A 24,535-nucleotide genomic window follows, 5' to 3' on the forward strand; every position below is an offset into this window, starting at 1 on the left:
CCCTGGGGCAGAATGGGTCAAGGCGAATCCCTCTCCTTGTGGCCACAGCCCCACCCGCTGTATTAGCCATCAGCTGTGACACACACTTCCCCTCCAGGAGGTACACACCCCCTTCTTTTGCCCATTTGCCCACAGGAGGGTCTCAGTCTGTTGAGGCAAACAGTTCTAGTCCTATGCCACCTGTTTACAGGGAATTTGTCGCCGTTGAGAAGCACAGGCAGCTGCAGTTGGGATAAAAGTGCCTTTGCCAAGGCTGTAAGGGACAGCCCCTCTCATGGACTCCAGAGTAGCCAAGCTGAGCACCCAGTGTCCACTTGGCCCCCTTCCCAGCGCCTCGTGGGCTCTCGAAGTCATTATTGCCAGAGAAAAGGAGAAGCTGCTTTACAAGCTCCCTACTCCCAACTCACCTACTCCCACCACCTCCCTCCCGCAGTCTTTCTCCCTTTTCTAGACAGAGGCCTCCTCAGCCCTGCAGAGGGGTGGGGTCCTAGGCTAATCTGTTTTAGGACCAAATTTATGGGCCATGTCACGATGCCAGGATATAGTTCTAAGATGGGCTTCCTTCCCCATGGCCCTCTGGAGCTCTCAAACACTGGGTGGCCGGAGCCTGTCCTAAAAGGTGGTTGGTACCCTGCACATCAGCATGGTAGCAGGCAGCCAGGAATGACTAGAACCTGGCAGCCTTCAGGGTCAATTTCACCATGGCCATCCGAGAAGAGAGCCCGCAGCGCCCTGCCAGCATGGACCTTCTGAGCCCCTGCAGTGCCGAAGGCGGAGGGCAGGAGACCTCAGTGGGGACCTGTGCTCCTGTGCCCAGCTGCCCAACCCATATCCCACCAGGCACTGCCCCAGCTTCCTCTCCCCTGAAGTTTTTTAGCACAACACCTGCAACATGGGAGGGAGACAAGTGGCCTAAGATGGACCATATACAAACCAGCATGAGGAAAGGCACTCTACTGAGGTGTGGAATGGGACTTGGAATGGCGACTAAAACCAAGCTCTGTCATTAGCCTACTGTGTGACTTTGGGAGAATTACTTTCCCTCTCTGAACCTCAGCTTTCAAAACTGTGCCCTTACAAGAAGCATGGGGGCTTCTTTTTGTTCAACTCAAGCCCACTGGGAAGGGGCAGGCAGGAGCCTGGGCTGGTGTGGGCTGCTGTGCCGAGCTGTGCCGAGCGCTAGGCTCAGACTGGGTGTGGGCTGTGGGAAGAACAGGCGGCCTGGAGCCAGCTGGGAGATCCTGGATTGTCCTTGACTCATCTTGTGGCCTTAAGCAAATCACTTCCCCGACCTGGTCCTCAGTTTCCCCTTCAGGATAATCAGGAGACTTGGCCAAGTAGTCCCCGGGATCCCTCCCCTCTCTGATGTTGTAAAGATCTACTCTTCCCCCTCCCCCGCTCCTTTTGGGCCTCAAAACCTGTCCTGGGGACTCTGAGAGGCTCCGCATACAGACTACTATTCCGGGGCAGCCGGCCATGGGCAGGCCGATGGCTGTGCCTGAGCCCTGCAGGGGCTCCGGCGGGAAGCAAAGGAACGGTGGGAATGGAGAGGCACCAGCACCTCAGGTGGGGGACACGGGAAGCCGGTGAGCAATTCTGAGTTGCGGGGTGGGAGCTAGCCCTTCCCGCACACGGCAGCCCCCTCCTCAATCAGAACTACCTCACCAGGCCCCAAGCAGGCTGAGCCCCAAAACATCAGTTTAGGGGAGACACCTGAGCCAAACCCAGTCCTCCCAGAAGCCAGGCCCAGCTCCACAGTGTCCTCCAAGTGTTCTGGGGGAGAAGACTTGGACTGAGTTAGATGCTGTGTCCACCCGGAAGGAACCCAGCACCTGAGTCCACATCCCCTGCCTCAGTTTCCTATCTGTTAAGTAGGGAAGCATCCTCTCTGACATCCCATCCTTGGAAGGACTCAGGGGCTCCAAGGGCAGACATCCTTTTAAACCAAGGTACCTTTGGTTCTGTCAAATACCAGCCACCTCTGTTTAACACTGCCACCTTCTATCTGGCTTCTTTCTCGGGTAGCAGCTACCGGCATTAGGACTACGAATGTTAGGCTACTCCTAGAATAGTCTAAAATGCATCTGACCACTAAACCAGTGGCGAAGGTCTCTGGGTTACCAGGGAGCAGGCAGAAATGACAAAGGAACCATGAGAAAAGTAGAAACCAAGCACTTCAGCATTCCCTTGCATTCAGAAAGCTGAGGACTTTCTTATCGGGTGAGCCTCCTTGGCAAGGGTGTGTGGGTGTGTGTGTAAGAAAGAGAAAAGTGCAAAGAGATACAAAACCAGAAGGCAAGAGAGAAGAAGACTGGGTTGTCTGGGAGAGCAGAGCCCCTGGGCCAGGTGGTTGCCTTTGGTCCTGAATTGAGGACCGATTCAGCAGCACGTAACTAGGATAGAGCAGTTCGCAGATGGGACATGAGCGACCTGATTCTTCCCTGCAGCCACCCTCATCCGTGAAGTTGCATGAGGGCAGACTCTGCACCAGCTGTCAGCTATTCCTCTTGAGCCCAGAGCAGATGAAACAGATGTCTGCCTAGTCAGACACAGCTTAGAAACAGGGGGCAGGAAGGATGGCCCGTCCACCCATGGAAAGAATAGACAACATCGGCATGACGGTTAGCCTTGGGGACATAAAGTGTTGTCATCTTCCAGAAATAACCAAGAGCCCTCCAAGAAGTGGGTGTTTAGACACCCTGTCCCCAGGGTGCTTTCAAGGTGGATGGAGTCCCCCAGGATTCTGTGAAGGCAATGAGGGGAAAAGAGGAAACATCTAACAAGAGGGGAGCAGAATGATCTCATCATTGATGGGGACCCAGCAGTGTCAATGGCATCACCAGGAAAGGAACAACAGGACTCCCTGTGAAAATCCTGGCACCGCCTCAACTTGCCCCACTCTGCACCCCTGAAAAAAGTCACACTCAAGGGATGTTCAGGGGAGACCATCTGTTTATTGCAGCCAATAAATCCAAGCAACGAGACAAACTGCAACAGAAACGGTCTGCTCCCCAAAGCAGACACATCACAGCAGTTGGGTCACAGAGGACCATTTCAGTTTCTCTCTCCACCACCTCTTCCATTACCACATAGCACATAAATCCTAGAAAGTGCATAAGTAGTTGTGTTTTCCCCTCCAAGTGCACAAAGAGCAATAAGAACGTTCCATAATTTGCCTTTGGTGAATCAACTCAAAACACTGAGAAATAATTGTTGCCCCCTCAACGTAACTTTTGGGGTAGATGTAGTGAGATGTTTTATATTTGTATATATCATATATCTCTACCTATATATAGACTATGTACAAACGCATCAGCAAGCTTCAATAAAGGAAGACATCAGCAAGAGGCACAGCAAGAGACACAGGCTTTCTATCCTTAAGACGTATGTAGGAAGAAAAATTTCTCCATTCATCGCCCGTTCCAATTGCACCAAGCCATTCCTATGGCCTGGGACTGTCTTTTGGACCTGGCCAGCATTTTCAATTGTCCATCTGCTTAACCTGACCTTGCAAATACTTACCAGCCCAACCTCACCAAGGAGACTCACAGGGAGAAATATGGGTCCAGCTTTTCCTTTTTATAAATTGGGAATAACTGTGATTAGTCCAGAGCTAGGGGGCAGATATCTATTTCCAAAGCCAGTTCCAAGGCACCTCAAGGCATTTCAGTCCTGAAAAAGTGTGCTTTGTTCCTACAAGCTAAATCCCATGGGTTGGCGAGCCCATCTCTCTTTCCAGGGGCCCTTAATGAGGAGAAAGGGACAGATACGGGGTTCCAAGAGAGCAGGAGAGGCAGAGGCAGTTGAGAAAACCAGCAGACTGAACCCAGCAGAGCGCAGTGATGGGAACATGCGGCCAGAAGTAGGGCTTGAGCCCCACGGTGCAGGAAGAGGTATACACTAGAAAGCAGGGTGCTGTGGAAACATCTCACCAGTCTCCCACCTCTACGCACAGAAGCTCCATTTTGTTCCCAGCCTCATTGCCCTGGGGGAGGCAGCTCTATGAGGCCTCTGGAAGAGACTCTAAGAGGCTTGGGGAGAAAGTGCATATGAGGATGGGTACCTGAGACAAAGGTGGTTCCTGGCCCATCCCCATCTGCTTGGGCGCCTGAGGCCCCTGGACAGGCACTGCTCTCCCTAGGACCCTCTAGGGCAGGGCAGAGAAAGGAAGGAACCCAGAAGTCTTGGGCTTCTTAATAGAGAGTTAGGACTTCTTAGAATAAACCTAGGGAATCTTGCAAACAATTTCCCTAAATGTTATGAGTCCTGGAAAAAGAAAAGTTCCCAGCATCCACACAGATCCTCACTCATCCCGGAAGAGGAGAGCACTTAAGAAGTTGCCAAAAAGTGAAATCTGCAAGCTGCAGACATGTTATTACAACCACCCTTGGTCTCAGCTGGAACGAGGGTGCCCACTACCCATCTCTCCCCTCTCAGCTGGTTGGCTCCAAGGATGGGCAATGTCCACCTACCCCAGGCATCCTGGGGGCTTAGCCCACCCCCATTGGCAGTGTGTTGATTGGCAGTTAGGTACTGATGAGCTAGAATTTCCAGGTGAGCTGGACTCATCCCACCCAGGAGCTCTCAGGCTGGTTGCCCACCCTCCACTCTGTCTGGCCTCTCACCCTCTTCCTTATTGCATCTTCCCTCTTTCCTTCCTTTGCCCCCTTCCCAGGGCCCAGATTCTGGAATCTCTTCCTTTTTCTCCTACTCCAGTCCTGGAAGCAGTGGCTGCAGAGGTGGAATTAGATGCACCAAAAAAAAATTCATCTTGGTCCCCACAGTGCTGACCTAGCAGTTCCCAGCTCTGTTATGGCTTTGTGTGCATCTCCAGTACCTGGTCCAGTGCCTGGCACATAGGAGATGCTCAATAAATGGATGTTGAATTGAAGTGAATTAAACTGAATCGCCCATATACTATTACTCTCTCCCCAAAAAGGCCATCGGCTGGGCAGAGGCAGAGAGGGGTCCCAGAAGCTGTCAGAGTCCCATCTCTACCCCCTTTCCCCAGACTCCTGCCCTGGGCTCTGATCCCCTGAGCCCAGGCAGGGCCTGAGCTCTGAGAAAGGCTGGGAAGTGCTGCAGAGGGTCAGCCTGGGGTGGGCGTGGGGCATTCCAGCAGCTCTGCCCTCCCACTCCCATCACCCCATCCCTGCCTCAGTCACAGCCTGGAGGGGCTGGGCTCCAGGGAGTTGAGCAGGGCTGGAGGAGCTCACCTCCCTCCCCTCATCTCCTTCATCTCTCTGTCTGCAGAGGCCCCTCCCACTGGGCAAAGCGTGGCTTTATTCATCCAACCTGGAGACTGAGGAACCAGAGGAGAAGCAGGCCCCTCGGTTGTGAGTTTGAACCTCAGTCTCCCGGTCTGTAGTATGGGTGACTTGGCTAGCTGATCTCTGAGGATCTTCCAAGGCAGTTTCTCTCTGTCTCTCTCCCGCTCCTGAGGCTTGAGCGATTCCCTCTTCATGTGAGTAAAATGGCAGTGAAAGTTGGCTCCCCACAAATGCTACTTTCCGTCCCCCCAGAGAGAACTGTCGGGGCAGGGGAGGGTGTGACATGGCTCCAGATGTGACATGGCCACAGGGTCTCAGAGGCTACCGGGCTCCCCTCAGGCTTCCCTCAGGGCCAAAAGCCAGATGAAACCCTGCTGAGGGTAACGGGGGAAGTCTGAACAGAAGCCCCAGCGAGGCCCCCGCTCTGCACACCTACTCCTCTGACGTGGCTCCCACCCCCTCTCTCCTTGTCTCCGCACCTCAGCTGCTCCTGGCCCAGGTGATGGTGGCCACCCTGGGGGAGGAGGCAGTCAACCTTGAACTCCATTTTACAAAGGAGCCCCCAGCCCCTCGTCCCTCAGCTAACTTTGCAGTTGCCTCCTGTGAGTGGGTAACTGCGGTGAAAAATGACCAGCACCTGGAGAAACACGACTCCCCGCCCCCCACGGCCTAGCTCAGCAGCCCTTTGGTACTTTTCCTACCAAAAATCCCAAGGGCTTAAGCAAGCCCACAGAAACCCAGAGGCTTCTGTGGTAGCAGCTATCGAAGGAGAAAGGTGAGAGCAGAGCTCCCTGGGCCAAGGCTTGTCTCCAGCTGCCTCCAGCTTCCTTCCCTTCAAGGCCCAGGAAACGCACGGTCATCCCTTCAACACACCCCCAAGTTATAGGAACCCATCACCACCCCCGTGACAAGGCTGCCCAGGGCTAGGGGCAGCTCTGGGAGCAGAGGCATGCCACACCCCAGGCCTTCTAGAGGCAGCCAGCAGAGCCCCGTCCCACCTGCAGGTCCCCTCTGAAGCGGCCACCAGACCAGTCCACGCACTGGGCAGACTGGACAGCTGGCCTCCTCCTCCTCCACTGCCCACCCTCCCCCTTCTCTCTCTGCGCCCCTCCCACAGGCCTCCTGCCTCTTCTCAGAGGCTGGCAGTTTTGAGCCCGCTTCTCCCTCCCCCCCAGGGCCCACACATCCCAGACGCCAGGGCAGGTTTCTCGAATCAAAGAGAGGTGAGTCTCTCTTGGTGCAGGGTGGCGGATACGAAGGGAGGGGTTCAGGAGGCCCCAGGTCAGCCCTGGGATCCTGGTTCGAGAGAAGCACACCAAGAGAGGGCAGGCGGGGGCACACAGTGCGGGGCGGAGAGTGGGAGGGAGACAGGACGCAAGGGAGGGGCTGCAGGGCCGGCCGCCCGCCCGTTACTTGGTGCCATTGTCCGCGTTGCCCTCTCCATCCGTCTTGCCCTCCTCCTCCGTCTTCAGGTCATCCGTGCTCAGTTTCTGCTCTTTTTTCCTCCTCACACACTTTACTACCATCAGCACCAAGATGACCACAGCCAGAAAGCCCCCGACGGAGGCGCCCACGATCACGGCCACAGTGGAATCCCGCTCAGGGGGCTCTGGAGAAGGAGAGGAAACAGACCCGCTGAGCCCTAGGGCTGGAAAAGGGAGCCTCGTCCACTGGCCCCTGCTCCCTGCAGTAGGTGTGGGGTGGTCCTGACTTTACTCTCCTCCGTGGAAAGCACTCTAGTCAAAGCAAAAATCAACCCAGGCCATGGACCTCTAAGCGCCCCACCCACCCCATAATCCCAGGACACCTAAAAGCCCCAGGGGAGGGCAATATAATGCAGTATCCAAGAGGATGGACTTTGAGGTCAAATGGACCCAATTTGAGTCCTGATTGTACTATTTATTAATTGTGTGACCTTAGGTACCTTACGTAGCCTCAGTTTCCTCATCTGTAAAATGGGAATAATCATAGTACCTCCCTCATAGGGTTGTATGAGGATGAAGTGAGATATTGCATCTAGAGGGTTTAGCCCTACCTATAACTGAGACATAGCAAGTGTCCAATAAATGAAAGCTGCTCTTGGGATTCTTAAGATCGTGATCATGCTGGACAGCATCATCAGGACTCCCTGAGACATAGTCCTCAAGGACGGGAAGGAGTAAAACAGATGCCTTCCACCCAGCACGTCAGGAGGGCACAGCCTCTCCCAAGGAGCCCCAGCTAGTCCTGCTGGAGAGTAGCTGGGTGGGAATGGGCAGGGCCCCCCAGCAGCCCCTCACCTTCCATCAGGACTTGCAGGTAGATCTTGCCGTGGCCGCGGTGGCGGTCGGGTGGGTTCATGATGTAGCAGTTGTAGGTGCCCTCATCCTCCAGCTGCACGTTTCTCAGCGTGACTGACACGTCATACTTGCTGGGGTTCCCTGAGAACTCCACGCGGTCTCGGAACCGCTCCAGCTTCAGGTTAATGATCTTCATGCGGAACTGGAGAAACTGGGGGGGGCAGGAGGCGACAGGATAGGGGGCTGCATGAGCAAGGAGCTGCAAGGACAGCAGGATGCCCCTCCTCCCATGCACCCTTCTACCTGGAAGAGAGGCAGTCACCTCTAGGTCTCTGCCACCCTCCCAGGGCCACCCAGGCACGACAGCACACCTCTGCCAATGCCCTCAGGAGCAGATAGCCCACCAGGGTATGCTAGGGTCCTGGTACAGTGCAGGGGCAGGTGGTGGGAAAGGGGAGCTTCACGCTGTGGGGCTCCTGCCTCCCCCACCCCTGCTTCCATCTGAGAACTCACCATCTCCTCGGAGCAGTTACTACACTCCTGGTAAGTCCAGTTCAGGGAGAACTGTTTGTGGTTCACGGTGTAGCAGGAGTTGAAGGTGCAGGACAGGCGGGCATCAGAGCCATTGAGGACGTTGAGGGTGGTAGGTACTGTGACTTCCATGCTCCTCCCTGGTGGCACTGTGGACAAAGCCACAAGCTGGTGAGGATTCTGGCAGACAAGGCCAGGGAGGGGGCAAGCCTCTGCATCTGGTGGGGAGCGGAGCAGAGCTAGGACAGCTGGCGGGGTCCCTTATGGCTGAAATTAGGGGGTGGGGTGGAGTGGGGTGGGCAAAGCTCCTAAGCAGTAACTGATGTGGCCCTTGGGGTGGAGAGAGAGCACATCATCTGTCAAGCCAGGGACAGACAGATGGCCTCAAGCCTGCCCTCCATCTGGCTGTCCTGCCACAGGCCTGTCATGGCCACCTGATGGCTTAGACAAGGGGCTGCACGGTGCTGGCCTCGGTTCCCCCTCCTTCGCACCACTTTCAACCATCTCGGCTGAGCCAAAGCCCTTCCAGCGGAAGCTGCAGTGTCCCCTGGGGGCAGGCAGCCTTGAGGACAGATGCAGATACAGAAGGCCTCGCTCTCTATACCGCAGGGAAGAGTCAAGCCATATGCCCAGCCCAGCCCAGCCCAGCCCCCTTCTCTTCCTCAGGCTCCTGGCAGGGACAGCAGACAAGCAACGGGAAGGAAGAGATGCCCCAGAAGAATAGGCACAATTCAAAGGGATCAACTGATGGGTCTACAAGGACAGGAGCCCCTTTTGGAGATGCCAGGCCTGGACACACCGCAGCAAGGAGCTGATACAGGCTGCAGGGACAGCAGGGTGCAGAATCCTCTGGGGAACACTGGACCTGGTCCAGGAGCCCTGGGCGTGTGGCCTGAGAAGGCCCATCCCACTCTGACATTCCAAGCAGGGCAGAGTCTAGGGTGAGGGGAGTGAGCCGAAGCCCTCCCAGCTGAAGCTGCAGTGCCCATCCCACCCCCCGCCCACAGAGGGGCAGAAAGCCTTGGGCGCGAGATTTAAGGGGGTGCCCGCCCTCAGGGTCATGCAAACACCTCCTTAAATTTTGCACCCTAGGCACTGCACTCACCTCACCCTAGCCCTGGGCTGAATTCCAAAATTCTCTGCCAGTATGCTCAAAACCTCATCCCAAAAGATGAATATTCTTTATAAAGGAGAAGCAGTAATGCTCAGTATCAATCATTCATTCACTCATTTACCAAATATTTATAAATCACCTCCGGTGCCCCAGGCACTCAGTCTAGGGCCCAGGGATTATTGCTATGATGGAGGCAGGCAGAGGTACTGTAACATGGAGCTTATATCCTAGGGAGGGGGACAGACATTAACAGGGAAAAGAAATAATGTAACTTTAGCTATTGATTCACAGGCAAGGGCTGTAAAAAATAAAGCAAGGTGCAGGGTGTGTTTGACATCGGGTGGTCAGGGAGAGCTGCTCCGAGCGCTGCCCTGTAGGTGGCCCCCCACTAAAGTGAAGGAGTGAAGCCATTTGAAATTTTGAAGGAATGCAAGGCAGCCGAACATCAAGAGGAAAGTTCCAGGGGTTGGAATGAGCATCACGTATCTGAAGCACAACCAGCAGAGTGATCAAGGGGGCAACTGGAGAGAGCTGAGGTCCCAGAGTCAGGCCAGGACTGGGACACTATTCTTCTGAGTGGGAGAAGAAGCCGCTAGGGGACGGCAGGGGGGCAGCTAGGAGGCACGGAGACCCCAGTAGATGTGGTTCAATCCCAGCTCTGCCTTCTATCGGCTGGGAGAACATGGGCAAGTTCCTCTATCTTCTGAGCCTCAGGCCCCTCCTCTGTAAAACGCAGCTGATGATACCTACCTCCTGGGGTTACGGTAATAATTAAATAAGATAAAATATGTAAAGCAAAGGGTAGGGGAATTCCCTGGCGGTCCAGTGGTTAGGACTCAGCACTTTCACTGCGGTGGCCTGGGGTTCAATCCCTGATGGGGGAACTAAGATCCCGCAAGCTTCAAGGCACCGCCAAAAAAAAAAAAAATACAAAATAAAAATAAGGCAAAGGGTAGCCTAAATTCTCCTCAAGTTCTGCCCCCTAAGCAGGAAGGGCTTAGGCAGGGCCACGTTGGAGCCTGACCCCTCGGGGCAGCCCCTTGGAATTCCCCCGGATTGCACAGGGCTCGCGTTTTGCAGAAGATTTCGCTGTGCAAAGCTGCCGGGCCCCACCCCAGGAACAGCAGCACTGCAGCCTGGAAGCAGGGATAGCGAAGCCCTTCCACTCGGCTCATCCCTTCGGATGAGTGGCCAGGGCCAGCAGGCAGGACTTAAAAACAGGAGATGCTCTGAACTGCTGGCCAGGGAGGTCAGGACCCAGCCCTAGATGGAGGGACAGGCACACGGCTCCACCTGCAAGGCCAGGTGTGCTGAAGTGCTCATCAGGGAAATACGAACTGGAGAGGCTGAGCGGCAGCCCCAGGAGAACAAAGCCCAGTTCCCATCTCCTCGCTCTCACAGCGTTATGAAAGCACTGAGCACAGCGCCAGGCGAGGAGGAGGTGTGCTGAAAATGCCATCTCCGCCCCCGCTCTGCAGAGGCGGAGGTATCTTCAGGGAAGGAGCCCGGCAGGGCCTTGTCCTGAGCTTACCTCACATCCCAGGAACACCTTGCTTCTCTAGCACCTTCCCTGGGAAGGTTCCGCGACCTTCCCAGGGCACCTGAGCAAAAAGAGCCTCCAAGTGGCATTAGGAAGTAGGTCCCACACATCTGGCTGACCCATCCCTGCCTGTGTCCCGCCCCAGGCCACAACATCACTCCAGAGACAGAACTTGAACCCTACCAGGAGCTGCCTCCAACTTGAAGGAGCTAGCACTCTGCTGTGCGGGAGGGCAGAGCCCTGGGGAGTGAGGGGCCTTTTCTGGCCAGCAGGAGGAGGGCAGACTGAGAGGTGCAATGCGGCTCCTTCCCCGCATCCCTACGGCACAGCCTGCAGGAGGCACCAGGCGGACACGTGTGCCCTCTAGTGGTCAGAGAGGTCAACCGTCAAGTCCCAACTGCAGAGAGAGGAACAGGAGTCACCAAAGCAGGGGGAACCTCAGGAATTGTAGATCCAGCTCCATCATCTTACCAACGAGGAAACTGAGGCCTGAGAGAGACACACAGCAGGTAGGGACAAGCCGGGTCCCGAATCACGGTTCCTGACTCCCAGTACAGCGCCCACTTCCGCCTGAGGTCTCCCAGCGTCCCAGCTCAGGGCAAGGGCCTTAGGCCTTTCACCAATCCAGGCCCTCGTTAAAGATGAGGAAATCATCGTGCAGCGAGGACAGAGCTGTGAGCAAAATCCTGGGCTCCTGGTGAGCTCTGCTGCTTCGGGAAATTAGCCGAATCCACGGCTAGGGCCACAAAGGGACTTCATAGTAACAACAAGATGCTTACTGTGCGCCAGGCGCTGTTTACATACCCTACAGATATCACCTCATTTAATACAGCAACCCTATTATCACCCCCACTTTCCAAGTGGGGAAATGGAGCACAAAAAAGTTAAATGAATAGCCCAAGTTCACAGCTGGTAAGTGACAAAGCTAGATTGGAACGCAGGCTGCCAGGCTGCCAGGCTCTAGACAGCAGGTTGAGGGGTGGAGGCTGGGTGAGGGGGTGAGTTTTGTACCAAGGGGTCCCAGGGCTCAGTCCTCCTGCTGTCTACATGGCAGGTCCAGCCCCCATGTCAGCCCCCAGGCAGTCAGGCTGGCCAGAGGGGAATGGTCTTCTTTAAAGGAACCTCCATACAAGGGGGGCTCACAATCTTCCTGGTTTTCCCATTTGGGACCATGTCTGGAGCCTGAGTCTCTGATCTCCAACTCACAGAAAGGAAATGATTCAACAAGGGTATCGTAAGTATGTGGCTTTTGAGCTCAGTTCCAAAACTTCACCAATGCCCAGGGCCCCTCACTCTCCCTAAGGTGTATCTGGGCACCTCAGGCCCCATGTCATATACTTTTCTAACTGGCCCATCTTGCAGAGATCACAAAAATTTGCTCATCTCCTGTCAAACACTATTTCCTACACAGACTAGAAGTTAATTCTCTTCATGCCTCTTTCCAACCCTGCAGCAACCTATGAGGTAGGTTAATTTTTTTCTTGGTTAAAAAAAAAAGAACAGAGTTTGTCTAAGAAGAGAAATTAGTCCCCACCCTTCTGGAGCATGCCGTGTCCCAGGGCAGCCCCTGCTACCCAGGTGACTGTGACACGCAGCCCAACTCCTGGGCTGCCTTACCATTCAGACCCACCACCTCAGGTCTCCCTCCCAGGCCAGGCCACCCCCATGCAGCCAGAAGAGCACCTGTCCTTGTCACCCCTCATCCCCAATTGCCATTGGCTCCCTGCTGCTTTCAGGATCTCGTCCAGGCTCCTGGGCTTCTGAGCCCTTTGCCATCTGGGACCATCCAGCATCCCAGCCTCATTTCCTGTCCTGCTCCCAACCCTTCACGCTTCCTCCACTCCAGTGACCCTGGAGTTCTTACTTTCCTGAAAACGCCACCTTCTTCCACTCCTCCATGCCTTTGCACGTGTTTTTGCTGCAGGTTGGAAAGCTCATTCACCCTGCTGCCCCTGAGCCCTACTGCTTACCCCGCAGATCCCAGCTAACAAGGCATCGCCCCCGTGGCAGCTTCTCCAGTGCCCGTGACCTCTCCCCAGACCGGGAGGTTTCTGTCACTTCCAGACCGGGAAGCAGAATGGCATAGTGGCCAAGACCAGCGCTCTAGCGCCGTGGTCTGATCTTAGGCAAGATGGTTCACCTCCCAGCACCTCAGTTTCCTCATCCGTAAAATGGGAGACAACAATAGGCCCTACCTCCTGGGGCCGTTGTGAGGATTGAACACTAAAACATAAAGCGCACAGCGGTGCCTGGATCATGGTCAGCCCCCACCAAAGGTTAGCTGCTAACAGCACATGGGATGCTGCATTACTATTTTTTGTTTATGTTCCCTAGTCCCTCGGGAGGCTCTGGGGAGCTGATTCTTATTTATCTTGGCATCCCTGGACCCGGAACAGCATGTGACACACAGTGGGCACTCGATAAAAGTCTGGAGAGGGAAGGGAAGGTGTTTTCCCCTGTGTGTCCGTGTGCAGTGGGGTTGAGTGAGGACCAGACTCCACTTTCTAAGCCTCGCCTAACATAACCCAGACTTTGGTAACCAGGCCAGTGACCGTGGAGCTAAGAGTTTTGAGAAAAACTCTAAGGAAAACCAATCATTTGGATTGCTTCTAACTGAAAACTAGTCCCATGTGCTTCTGTGGTGTGTACAGCAGGTTGGCCAGCTGTCCCCTGTCCCTTTGTCAGCTCTGTAGTCATCCTCCAGGCCCTGTGTCAGTCCCCTCCCTTGTCACTTGGGACATCCCTCCATCTTGGGGACTGATGCTGCTACAACCACCAAGGTTCCATTGTCCACTTGAGCCCTCGGCCTCGGAGTACCAGGGCCTGTCTCATCACAGCACCAATCAAGTTCAAGTTCGAGGTCCTACTCCTGCACCCTCCCCCCATCCAGCTTTGCAGAGGCTTTAGCCTCCTCCCACCACCGCCTCACAGCCCCCATGCCCTGACCTCTTCACCCTAGATTCCATCTTCCTCTAAGCCACACCCTGGTCCTGGTCCCCGAGCCCCCTTGCTTTCTTCACTTAGATAAGGCTCTCCCTCCTGCAGGAAGCTCTCCCTAACTGCCCAAACAGGTTGCCTGTCCTCCATCCTCATTTCCTTGCACACTGGTCACTCACCCAACTCCCCTCTTTTGCCTATACTTAAGATTCTTTGATCCAAATTATTGTTACTATAGCAGCATCATTTCTTAAATATCGGGGGCAGTAGAATTCAGTGGTTAAGAATGGGGTGAAGCAAAAATAAACTCAAAATGGATTAAAGACCTAAATGTAAAGCCAGACACTATAAAACTCTTAGAGGAAAACATAGGCAGGACACTCTATGACATATATCACAGCAAGATCCTTTTTGACCCACCTCCTAGAGAAATAGAAATAAAAACAAAAATAAACAAATGGGACCTAATGAAACTTAAAGCTTTTGCACAGCAAAGGAAACCATAAACAAGACGAAAAGACAACCCTCAGAATGGGAGAAAATACTTGCAAATGAAGCAACTGATGAAGGATTAATCTCCAAAATATACAAGCAGCTCATGCAGCTCAGTAACAAAAAACAAACAACCCAATCCAAAAATGGGCAGAAGACCTAAATAGACATTTCTCCAAAGAAGATATACGGGTTGCCAACAAACACATGAAAAGATGCTCAACATCATTAATCATTAGAGAAATGCAAATCAAAACTACAATGAGGTATCACCTCACACAAGTCAAAATGGCCATCATCAAAAAATCTACAAAAAATAAATGCTGGAGAGGGAGTGGAGAAAAGGGGACACTCTTGCACTGCTGGTGGGAATGTGAATTGGTTCAGCCACTATGGAGAACAGTATGTAGGTTCCTTAAAAAACTAAAAATAGACCTACCATATGGCCCAGCAATCCCAGTACTGGGCATATACCCTGAGAAAACCATAATTCAAAAAGAGTCATGTACCACAATGTTCATTGCAGCTCTATTCACAATAGCCAGGACATGGAAGCAACCTTAGTGTCCATCGACAGATGAATGGATAAAGAAGATGTGGCACATATATACAATGGAATATTACTCAGCCATAAAAAGGAACGAAATTGAGTTATTTGTGGTGAGGTGGATGGACCTAGAGTCTGTCATACAGAGTGAAGTAAGTCAGAGAGAGAAAATCAAATACCGTATGCTAACACATATACATGGAATGTAAAAAAGAAAAAATGGTCATGAAGAACCTAGGGGCAGGACGGGAATAAAGACACAGACCTACTAGAGAATGGACTTGAGGATATGGGAAGGGGGAAGGGTAAGCTGGGACAAAGTGAGAGAGTGGCATGTACATATATGCACTACCAAACCGAAAGCTAGTGGGAAGCAGCCGCATAGCACAGGGAGATCAGCTCGGTGCTTTGTGACCACCTAGAGGGGTGGGATAGGGAGGGTGGGAGGGAGACACAAGAGGGAGGGAATATGGGGATATATGTATATGTATAACTGATTCACTTTGTTATACAGCAGAAACTAACACACCACTGTAAAGCAATTACACTCCAATAAAGATGTTAAAAAATAAAAAAGAAAGGGGTGAAGTCAGACAACAAGGGGTTCAAATCTCACCTCCCCTTAAACTACTGTGACCTTATTGGGCAAGTTACTTAACCTCTCTGTGCCTGTTTCCTCATCTGTAACGTGAGGATCATAATGTATCTGTCCCATGCAGTTACCAGTTGCCGTGAGGACTAAACAAGATACACAGCGCGTGGGCACGTGAAAAGAGTTCATAAAGCGTAGCTATTATTAAGCACTTGCTATGTGCCAGACTCACAAAAAACCCAGGCAGTAGGTATTCTCCAGTTCACCCAGGAAAGAACTGAAGCTCAGAGGGGAGTAACTTGCTGATAGTATGAAGTAAATGACAAAGGTGGCTTTAAACCCAGATCGAGTCCAAGGCTCATGCTGTCTCTACTGCCTGAGCTTCCCTAACACTCCTGCTCTGTTGTTAATATGTTCAGTAACTCAGCAAAGCTCACAGGCCTTACCGTGCAGGCTGCCAGGGGCCCTGGGCTGTCTCTAGCACTCCAGCCCAATAACCAGCACAGCATGCCAGAGAAGGAGAGAAAAAGAGCGAGAGAAGGAGGGAGAGAGAAACTTTGTGATGGGGAATATTCCCACTGACAGCCGTTGGACTGGATCCTCAACTGTATGCCAGCAATGAGTAAGTTTAAGAGCAAAAAGGAGACTACCTATAAAGCAGGCTTGCAAGTGACCCCCTAGCCCACCTGCCCACCAGGAAGTCCCTAAGTGGCCATGTATGAAATTAGCATTTGGATCTCTTGACAGTCGGCAAGGTGGGGCTGGACAGTTCAGAGACGTGATCCAAAGGGCCACAACCACACTCATGTGTTCCCTTTTTTTCTTTTTTTTTTTGTTCTGATCCCTTCACCTGACCCCTCCTCCACTCCATCTGGCCCAAGCCAGAGAGCTTCTCCATCAGTGCCTGCTTCAGCAGTTCTCTTCCCAATGCAGAGATTGCTCCTCAAGCCTGCTTCCCACCTACGCCTCCACACACTGCAACAAATCGGTGGTACAGATTTCCAGGAAGCCAGACCCAGACTCAACTTTCTGCCCCTCTACTCCCCCCATACACGCTTTTCTGACATCCTAAATCCACCAGATTCCAAAGATCAAGGTTCACAGAAGAAGCCCCTTAAGGGAGCATTAAGTCCCAGGAGATTTGTAGCAGCTAAAAGAAAAAATCCATGAAGAGGCTCTGCACATCAGCCTACCCTCGGCCCCCAGCCCCACATACGTCCATTTCAGGGAAATCCAAAGAAAAATCACCTCCCTTGACAATTGACACCTCCGAGGAACCCTCAGATCCCCTGACCCAACGTTTCTGCGACCAAGTCGTCCCAGCGTTATGCAGTCCCCAGCCACATCTCCCCCCATCCCCGCGCCTCCCTTCCCAAGGACAACGCCGAAGGGAGGCTCAAGCGATGTCTTCTTTCCTGCCCCCGGCCCCCATCCTCCTCCTGTTGCGGCTGCACTTCTGTACCCTCAGAAGCATGCAGATGTGCAGTCTAACTTACCCAAAGAGAAAAAGAGACTGAGCCCCGTGAGACTGAAGGCAGGGCGAGGTAGCCAGGCATCTTTGTGCATTTTCAGAGACTGAGATGTTAGTCGGGTGGGATAGGGAGAGGGTGATTTGAGGGGCCGAGGGCTACAGGGGAGGAATGGTTAGATGCTAAAAGAAAAATGCACAGATGTACTTCAAAGACACATACAACATTAAGGAAGCTTTATTTCCATCTCTCTAATATGGCCGGCTTGTATGTTGCTGCTAAAAAGAGAGAGGGAGTGTGGAAGGGAGAGAGAAAAAAGTGGATGGAGTAAACTTTGTGGTTGGTGGATTTCGAAAAGCAGGTGGGAGGGCATAAAAAAGTCTGTCTGCAAAGAGCAAAGTTCCTCGGAAATTTTTACCCTCCAAAACCAGAACTAAAGCATGGCCTGCCTTTCTTCTCCACTTGGGTGATGGTTGGAGTTGGAAAGTTGTTTGAGGAACCCATTTATTTCAAAGCTGCTGTGAGGGGTGAATTCTTTTTGTCATTTAAAAACACCCAAAAAAGGAGATGCTAGTTTTTGTTTTGTTTGAAAAGGGTTCAGGGAAATGAGGTGGGAGACTTTCAGGAAGTAAGAACTTCCTCATTTTTCTAGCATTTCCACTGAAAACAGAACAGCAGGTTGGTGTAAAAATACCTGAGAGCTCTTACAGTCATTTGTAACATGAACTTTTGGGGAATCCTGATTCAATCAAATCAACAGTAAAAAGACATTGTTGAGATCATTGGGAAGAAAATAAATATGGACTGGGTGTTAGATTATATTAATGAATAATTCTTGATTTGGTGGGGGGGGGGGTGTTAAAAATTTTTTGTGGTTGGGACTTCCCTGGCCATCCAGTGGTTAAGACTCCGTGCTTCCACTGCAGGGGGCGCGAGTTCGATCCCTGGTCGGGGAACTATTATCCCACATGCCCCATGGTATGGCCAAAAAAAAAAATTTGTGGTTATGTTCTTTAACATCTTTATCTATTATACACATTGGAGTGCTTATAGGTGAAATGATACGATGGTTGAAACTTGCTTTAAAATATTCCAAGAAAAAAAGTTGGGGGGAGGTAGGTGACACAAGACCAGATGTTGAAACTGGTTGTTTCAACAGATGTTGAAAAAGGGAGAAAACAATAGGCTAGTGTCACAAGTAGGAGAACTTGGGGTGGAGTACCCACGTGGCCCTAAGCAGATAAGGTGACCCCCACTCCTCTGGGGAGACATTTGAGGAGAACACAGGTTCTCATGTAGCCACTACAGGCACTTGCGATGGGCCACTGGTGCAGCAAGGAGGGAGCCACCCACATCTTAGAGCATCAACTCTGTGCCAAGTCTTTAAAAGTTTGTACTTAATTGTAAGCCTGGAAGAGGTGATTTCTTCTCTTTTTTTTAAAAATTGCAATGAGGAAACGGAGGCCGACAGGGCCTAACCCACTCAAGTTACCTAGGATAGTTAAGGGCAGAGTCAGAGCCAGGACTCAAACTGAGGTCTGTGTGAAACACTGGGTATGTCCAGTATTCCACATCGCCTGTTGCCAAGGGGAGGAGACACGACACCTTCCCTTGGGGTGTTTAGAGACACAGAGAAGAGCAGACTGGACTAGATGAAGCAAGGGGCCTCTGCGTGTGTGTGTGTGTGTGTGTGTGTGTGTGTGTGTGTGTGTGTGTGTGTGTGTAAAAGAAGGTGCTAAGAGGCAGGGCATGGAGGAACCAAATGAGAGGCCAGCACAGCGCTTGGTTCAAAGCAGACACTCAATAAACAGGTGCTGCATAGCTGCACGGGGGCACCCTGAATGAATGAATGAATGAATGAATGAATTTGGAGAGGAGTGAGACATCGTCCACATATCGTGAAGGCAGTAAAATCTAGCTGAGGCCGCTGAGGCTGTCCTAGGCTGGGGAGGAGTGAAGTGGGCCAAATCTGGGTGGCAGTTGCTAGAGGCAGAAAGGCGGAGAGGAGGCCTCTGTGCTTCTCCACACCAGAGGTGGTTGTCCATGCCTGCATCTTGCACAGACTGCCGCCAAAGTTCCTCTGTCACTTCCCCAGAGTCTGCCTGCAGCTGGCTCATGCATTCACAGAGCTCACAGCCCAAGGGAAGGAAAATCAGAGAAGAAGAGATGGGGCAGCCTAGGGAGAAAAGTGTCTTCCGGTGGCCACAACCCTCAGGCCCCAGGCCTCCTCCGCTGTCAGCAGTGGCCTGGCTCACAGGCGTGCCCGGAGAGATAGATTGGCACCAGCCCGTGCCCTGGCTCCCGCACAGCCCCTCGGCCAGGTCTGCAGCACCATGTCAGCCCGAGAGTTTTCGTTTGACATAGCCGGCCTCCTCCTTTTTCTTAATGCAGCTGAGCGTGCCTGTGAGGCCCAGGGAAGCTGATTACTGGGCTCACTTGGTCTCACACTGGGTCCAGACGCTTCTGTTTTGGGGACATCTGAGACAAGAAGGGGATCCAGAAGTTCCTTTGCCTCAATCCAGAATTTGGCCAAGAGAAACCAAGTATATGACTTTACAGACTTTGTCCAACCCAGCCCTCCAGGACCAAGGGTCAGAAGGCTCCAGATCAGGGGAGAGACACCCTGGCAGGGTGAGTCGGGAGGAGAGCTACCCCAGAACCTCCCCTCAACTCACGTGGGCCTCCAGATGCCCATTTGCTCCAAAAGAATACGCTTTCCCCAGGAGCCAATACAAGCCTGGGAAGCAGAAACTTGAAGAGGTATTTTGCAGAATGAAGACACCACTGGTGAAGACTGGCCATTTGGGAAATGAAGCCCTATTTTCGGCATTTCTACCCAGTGCCATTCATCCGTGAAGATTTTATTAGACAACACTCAATTACCTACCCTGCTGGGGAAGACTGTTACAAATAATCTAAAGGAAGGTAGCTTCCTTTTGCCTTTGGAATTCGTGGTTGAAGCTACAAAGAGGCTCCCTAGGTACCACTGCCTTACTGGACCAGCATCCTCAGCATCACCTGGGTTCTCCTTCGAAATGTACACTCACAGGCCCCACCTCAGACCCAAAGAATCAGAATCTGCCTTTTTAACAAGATCTTTAGGTGTTTCTTGAGCACAGTAAAGCTTGAGAAGTAACACCTTCAGCTAATACTAAAAGGTTCGCATCCCAGGAGCAAGGGGCAATGCAGAGGCCAGGTTTGCGGGGTTGGGGAGAAGGCACCGGCAAGCAGAAACAAACTTAGGGGTAAATGGGCAGAGCAACCGGCGGCCTGCTCAGGGTTAACAATCTCACTCACCTCTCTCCTCTGCCCGGGCCCTTCCCAAGCCATTCCACACCAGGCGAGGTTTCTCTTACCCCGCACAGGGCTTTACATCATGGTGTCTCTGCCTCTGCAGTTTCCTCTTCTAGGAATGCCCTTCCTCCCTTGTCTACTCAGCCAGCTCCTAGCCCTTCTTCAAAAGTCTGCTACAAAGTAACCCCTTCTTTGTCGTACCTACGTACCTCTCCTCTCTCTGCTGCTGTGACCCTGGGTCCATTCACTCATTTATCAATTCCCTCAGTCAACAAACTCAAATATCTATTTAATGTCCCCTATGTGCCAGACACTAGGCTAGAAACCAGAGACCCAGAAACGAGTGATATACAGCTCATCCTTTGAGAGCTTACCTTCTAAATAGAGAGACAAATGTATCAATTCCCATCTACAGTACACCTGGGTTGCCCGAGTCAGGGAGTATTTTCATTTTTTGTTTATACATCTTATCTCCCCAACTAGACTGTAGCTTCTTAAAGACAGGGGTTGTGTCTTATTCTTTTTAGTTTGTGCTGGGCCACTACTGGTCCCTGAGCAGATGAAAATGAATGAATGAATGAATGTCTATTTTACATCTGGGGAAACAGCAGAAACTCCATCAGCCTGACCTTTCACAGCCAAAGTGTGGTAGAACCAGGGCTGGGAGCCAGGTCCAGCCACTCCACACCCTAGGAATTCCATTCAACAAGGGACTGTCCCACATGGGGTCAGGTGCTGCAAAGCTCACAGAAAAGACCTAAACAGGATCTCTAAGAGTTTAAGATCTCTCGCAGGAAAGAAAGCCTCACACCCGTGAAACAATTAGAGAACATCAGAAGATAAAATCTGGTAAGTGTAGAGACATCTAGGAAGACGTGAGAAATAGGAGATCACCCAGGCGAGACTCAAGCAGGGCCTTGAAGGAATGTTGACTTGGGCAGGCAAGAAGGAAAAGGGAATTCCAGGCAGGGGAACACCAAGAGCAAAGGCTCAGAAGCACAAAAGACCAAGGTATATGGAGCAGAGGGTTCCTGTCACGGAAAAAAAAAAAAAAAAAAATGAGAGACGTGGATGGGTAGACAAGATGGTACCCAACCTCAGAAGGCCATGAACATATGCTGTGGAGTTCAGACAAGGGCTTTGAAAGTTCTGGGACAAGTAAATCACGATTGCTCTCACCACCTATGAAATAAGAAAGGGTTTAGCTTTCTGTGAAAACTCCAAGTTCCCTTATTTTTTGATAAAGAAGTGGTGTTTCGAAAGTTGGGCTTTATAGAAGTGGTAATGGATCGCCTGATCTCCCTTGAGGAAGACCAAACCACATTTGCAAACCAGCTGGCCAGGACAGAAGGTCAGGAGTCTTGAGAAACTTTGTTTATTCTTAGTAAGAAGATAACTGGTCTGTGTTGGGATAAAACTTGCAACCTAAGGTTCTTTGGGTCTAAGCAACTGAGCCAAATCAGTGGCAGTGTGACCCCTTCCACACACACACACACACACACACACACACACACACACACACACAGAGCTAGCGTTTTATAAAAGAAAAGTGCCAGTATAGACATGCAAGCATATGGGCTAGCCAGAAGGAGAAAGAGTGGGGTGGCAAAGAGAAACAAAAGACCAAAGGGCTGGCGGAAGGCTGCAGCCTTTAATAGGAGGCACATCTTCTGCAGGTCCGCAGTGGACAGACAGGCTGAACTGTTTTCAATTCCAATAGCCAAACTCTGACGGTGCCAGATTATCCATTATTCTTGGGTGGTCCCACCCCCTCTACCCTTATGCTGCTTTCTGTTGGCAAAAGCCTGCTTGCTTCTGGAAGCCTTTGAATATGGGAGCATCTGGTGTCCTAGAGACTTAAAATACTACAAATTTGAGCAACAAAACTGCTTGGATCTACCAGGAGATCCAGCTTGCTCCACCTCCAGCAGGTTTCATACCCTTCAGAATGTCACCCCTTGGAGCTATGCAAAGCCCTTCCCTGAGCTCAGGTTCCTAACTCTTTCTTTGAATGGGAAGAGGGACTTAGGTATTTAGGGTTGCAAGGGCTTCCTGCCCATAGAAATAAAAATTAATGGGAGATGGAGACTGAATCATCAGAAGACAAATCCACTGGGGGAAACACACTGGAAGAGGATGGAGGGCCCAGACCAGGCTCTAGCCCCTAACTGACCTCATTTAGTCCCCACAATGTATTTTATATCTGGGAAATAGCCTCAAAGAATTGACATAAACTTTGCAATACTGAAGAGAGAGTAAGAGGCAGAGGCAAGATATAAACCAGGCCTATTTGACCTTGAAGCCATTCCCTATGCCATATGCCTTCATGGCCCTGGATTTAGTAGACAACCACCCCTAGGCGAAGGGCATGAGGGAGCAAGCAGGTCTTTTCCATGGTCCCTTGCAGGGCTATTTTGGTTTGGGGCAAAATTATATTTGACAGCTGTGGGCTTGCACTCTCAACTTTGACTCCATGCCTGTGTATAAGAGGAAAATTTGTGGAGAGGTAGGCTTGTGGGAGAGAGGTGGGCTTCCTCTTCCTCCTCCTTAGAATGGAAGCCAAACCTTGGATGAATCAAATTCAGATTTGATGTGGGCAAGTCAAACTCTGGAGGGGCATGCCCACACTTCCCGGGGGAAAGCACCCTCTGCAGGAAGGAACATATGCAGAAGCTACCCAGCCCACCCTCCAGCTCTTATCCCAAGTATCCCCTTCCACCCAGAGCAACAGATGTACAGTCACCATCCATCCATCTCACTCGGTATCCTGAAGGTCATCATCCTATGAAAACAATAATTGAGGAAATGGAAAAGGGCCCCTTACCCCAGGAGAGCATGTTACCTTATAGCCCAGAAATGAAACCACTTCCTTCCCATGAACTCTTAGTATATGAAAGACTCCTCCTCCCCCCTCTCCTTATCATGTCAACACGTGTCCTCTCTCTGGTATGTCTTGAACAGGCTATTGCCTTCAATTCACATACTGTAAATTATTGACATACTCCTTATTGAGAGCTGACAGGTGAGAAGGAGACATTTAATGACTCTTAGCCATGGCTGAACAAAAAGAGGCTTCAGGCCTCCAAGTGGAGACCTGAGAGCCTTTGGTAAAAGAGAAAGATAATGATGAGTGTGTTATAGAGGGTTCTTGATATTTGCAGAATTAAGGAAACCCTTCAAAAATGTAGCTCCACTTACAGCTACGTGTAAAAGAATGAAATTAGAACACTCTCTAACACTATACACAAAAATAAACTCAAAATGGGTTAAAGACCTAAATGTAAGGCTAGACACTATAAAACTCTTAGAGGAAAACATAGGCAGGACACTCTATGACATAAATCACAGCAAGATCCTTTTTGACCCACCTCCTAGAGAAATGGAAATAAAAACAAACATCAACAAATGGGACCTAATGAAACTTCAAAGCTTTTGCACAGCAAAGGAAACCATAAACAAGACGAAAAGACAACCCTCAGAATGGGAGAAAATATTTGCAAATGAAGCAACTGATGAAGGATTAATCTCCAAAATTTACAAGCAGCTCATGCAGTTCAATATCAAAAAAACAAACAACCCAATCAAAAAATGGGCAGAAGACCTAAATAGACATTTCTCCAAAGAAGATATACAGATGGCCAACAAACATGTGAAAGGATGCTGAACATCACTAATCATTAGAGAAATGCAAATCAAAACTACAATGAGGTATCACCTCACACCAGTCAGAATGACCATCATCAAAAAATCTGCAAACAATAAATGCTGGAGAGAGTGTGAGAAAAGGGAACTCTCTTGCACTGTCGGTGGGAATGTAAGTTGACACAGCCACTATGGAGAACAGTATGGAGGTTCCTTAAAAAACTAAAAATAGAACTACCATATGACCAGCAATACCATTACTGGGCATATACCCTGAGAAAACCATAATTCAAAAAGAGTCATGTACCACAATGTTCATTGCAGCTCTATTTACAATAGCCAGGACATGGAAGCAACCTAAGTGTCCATCAACAGATGAATGGATAAAGAAGATGTGGCACATATATGCAATGGAATATTACTCAGCCATAACAAGAAACGAAATTGAGTTATTTGTAGTGAGGTGGATGGACCTAGAGTCTGTCATACAGAGGGAAGTAAGTCAGAAAGAGAAAATCAAATACTGTATGCTAACACATATATATGGAAGCTAAAAAAAAAAAAAATTGTCATGAAGAACCTAGGGGCAGGACGGGAATAAAGACAAAGACCTACTAGAGAATGGACTTGAGGATACGGGAAGGGAGAAGGGTAAGCTGGGACAAAGTGAGAGAGTGGCATGTACGTATATACACTACCAAATGTAAAACCAATAGCTAGTGGGAAGCAGTCGCATAGCACAGGGAGATCAGCTCAGTGCTTTGTGACCACCTAGAGGGGTGGGATAGGGAGGGGGGGAGGGAGGGAGACGCAAGAGGGAAGAGATAT

The 24,535-nt window shown here is 51.0% G+C and overlaps 1 protein-coding gene across 1 annotated transcript; it reads right to left on the minus strand.

The window, feature by feature from the left end:
• Positions 1–2,934: 2,934 nt before the first annotated feature.
• SCN2B (sodium voltage-gated channel beta subunit 2) lies at positions 2,935–17,613 on the minus strand. Its single transcript, XM_049713780.1, has 4 exons — positions 16,799–17,613; positions 8,063–8,229; positions 7,550–7,760; positions 2,935–6,879 (listed from the first exon to the last, which is right to left on the minus strand). Exons 1-4 carry the CDS (start codon positions 16,866–16,868, stop codon positions 6,680–6,682), a joined length of 648 nt encoding a protein of 215 aa, XP_049569737.1. The 5' UTR covers positions 16,869–17,613; the 3' UTR covers positions 2,935–6,679.
• Between the last annotated feature and the right edge of the window lie 6,922 nt (positions 17,614–24,535).

The sequence above is a fragment of the Orcinus orca genome, chromosome 8 (genome assembly GCF_937001465.1).
Source record: "Orcinus orca chromosome 8, mOrcOrc1.1, whole genome shotgun sequence".
Taxonomy (NCBI): domain Eukaryota; kingdom Metazoa; phylum Chordata; class Mammalia; order Artiodactyla; family Delphinidae; genus Orcinus; species Orcinus orca.

What these genes read in the sequence shown, in the direction of transcription:
- SCN2B (XM_049713780.1), bottom strand. Translation starts at nt 16,868, where the DNA reads ATGCACAAAGATGCCTGGCTACCTCGCCCTGCCTTCAGTCTCACGGGG. An exon ending in GTAACTGCTCCGAGGAGATG is followed by an intron (nt 7,761 to 8,062) that starts GTGAGTTCTCAG and finishes TGCCCCCCCCAG; the next exon opens with TTTCTCCAGTTCCGCATGAA. An exon ending in CCTGCAAGTCCTGATGGAAG is followed by an intron (nt 6,880 to 7,549) that starts GTGAGGGGCTGC and finishes CTCCTTCTCCAG; the next exon opens with AGCCCCCTGAGCGGGATTCC.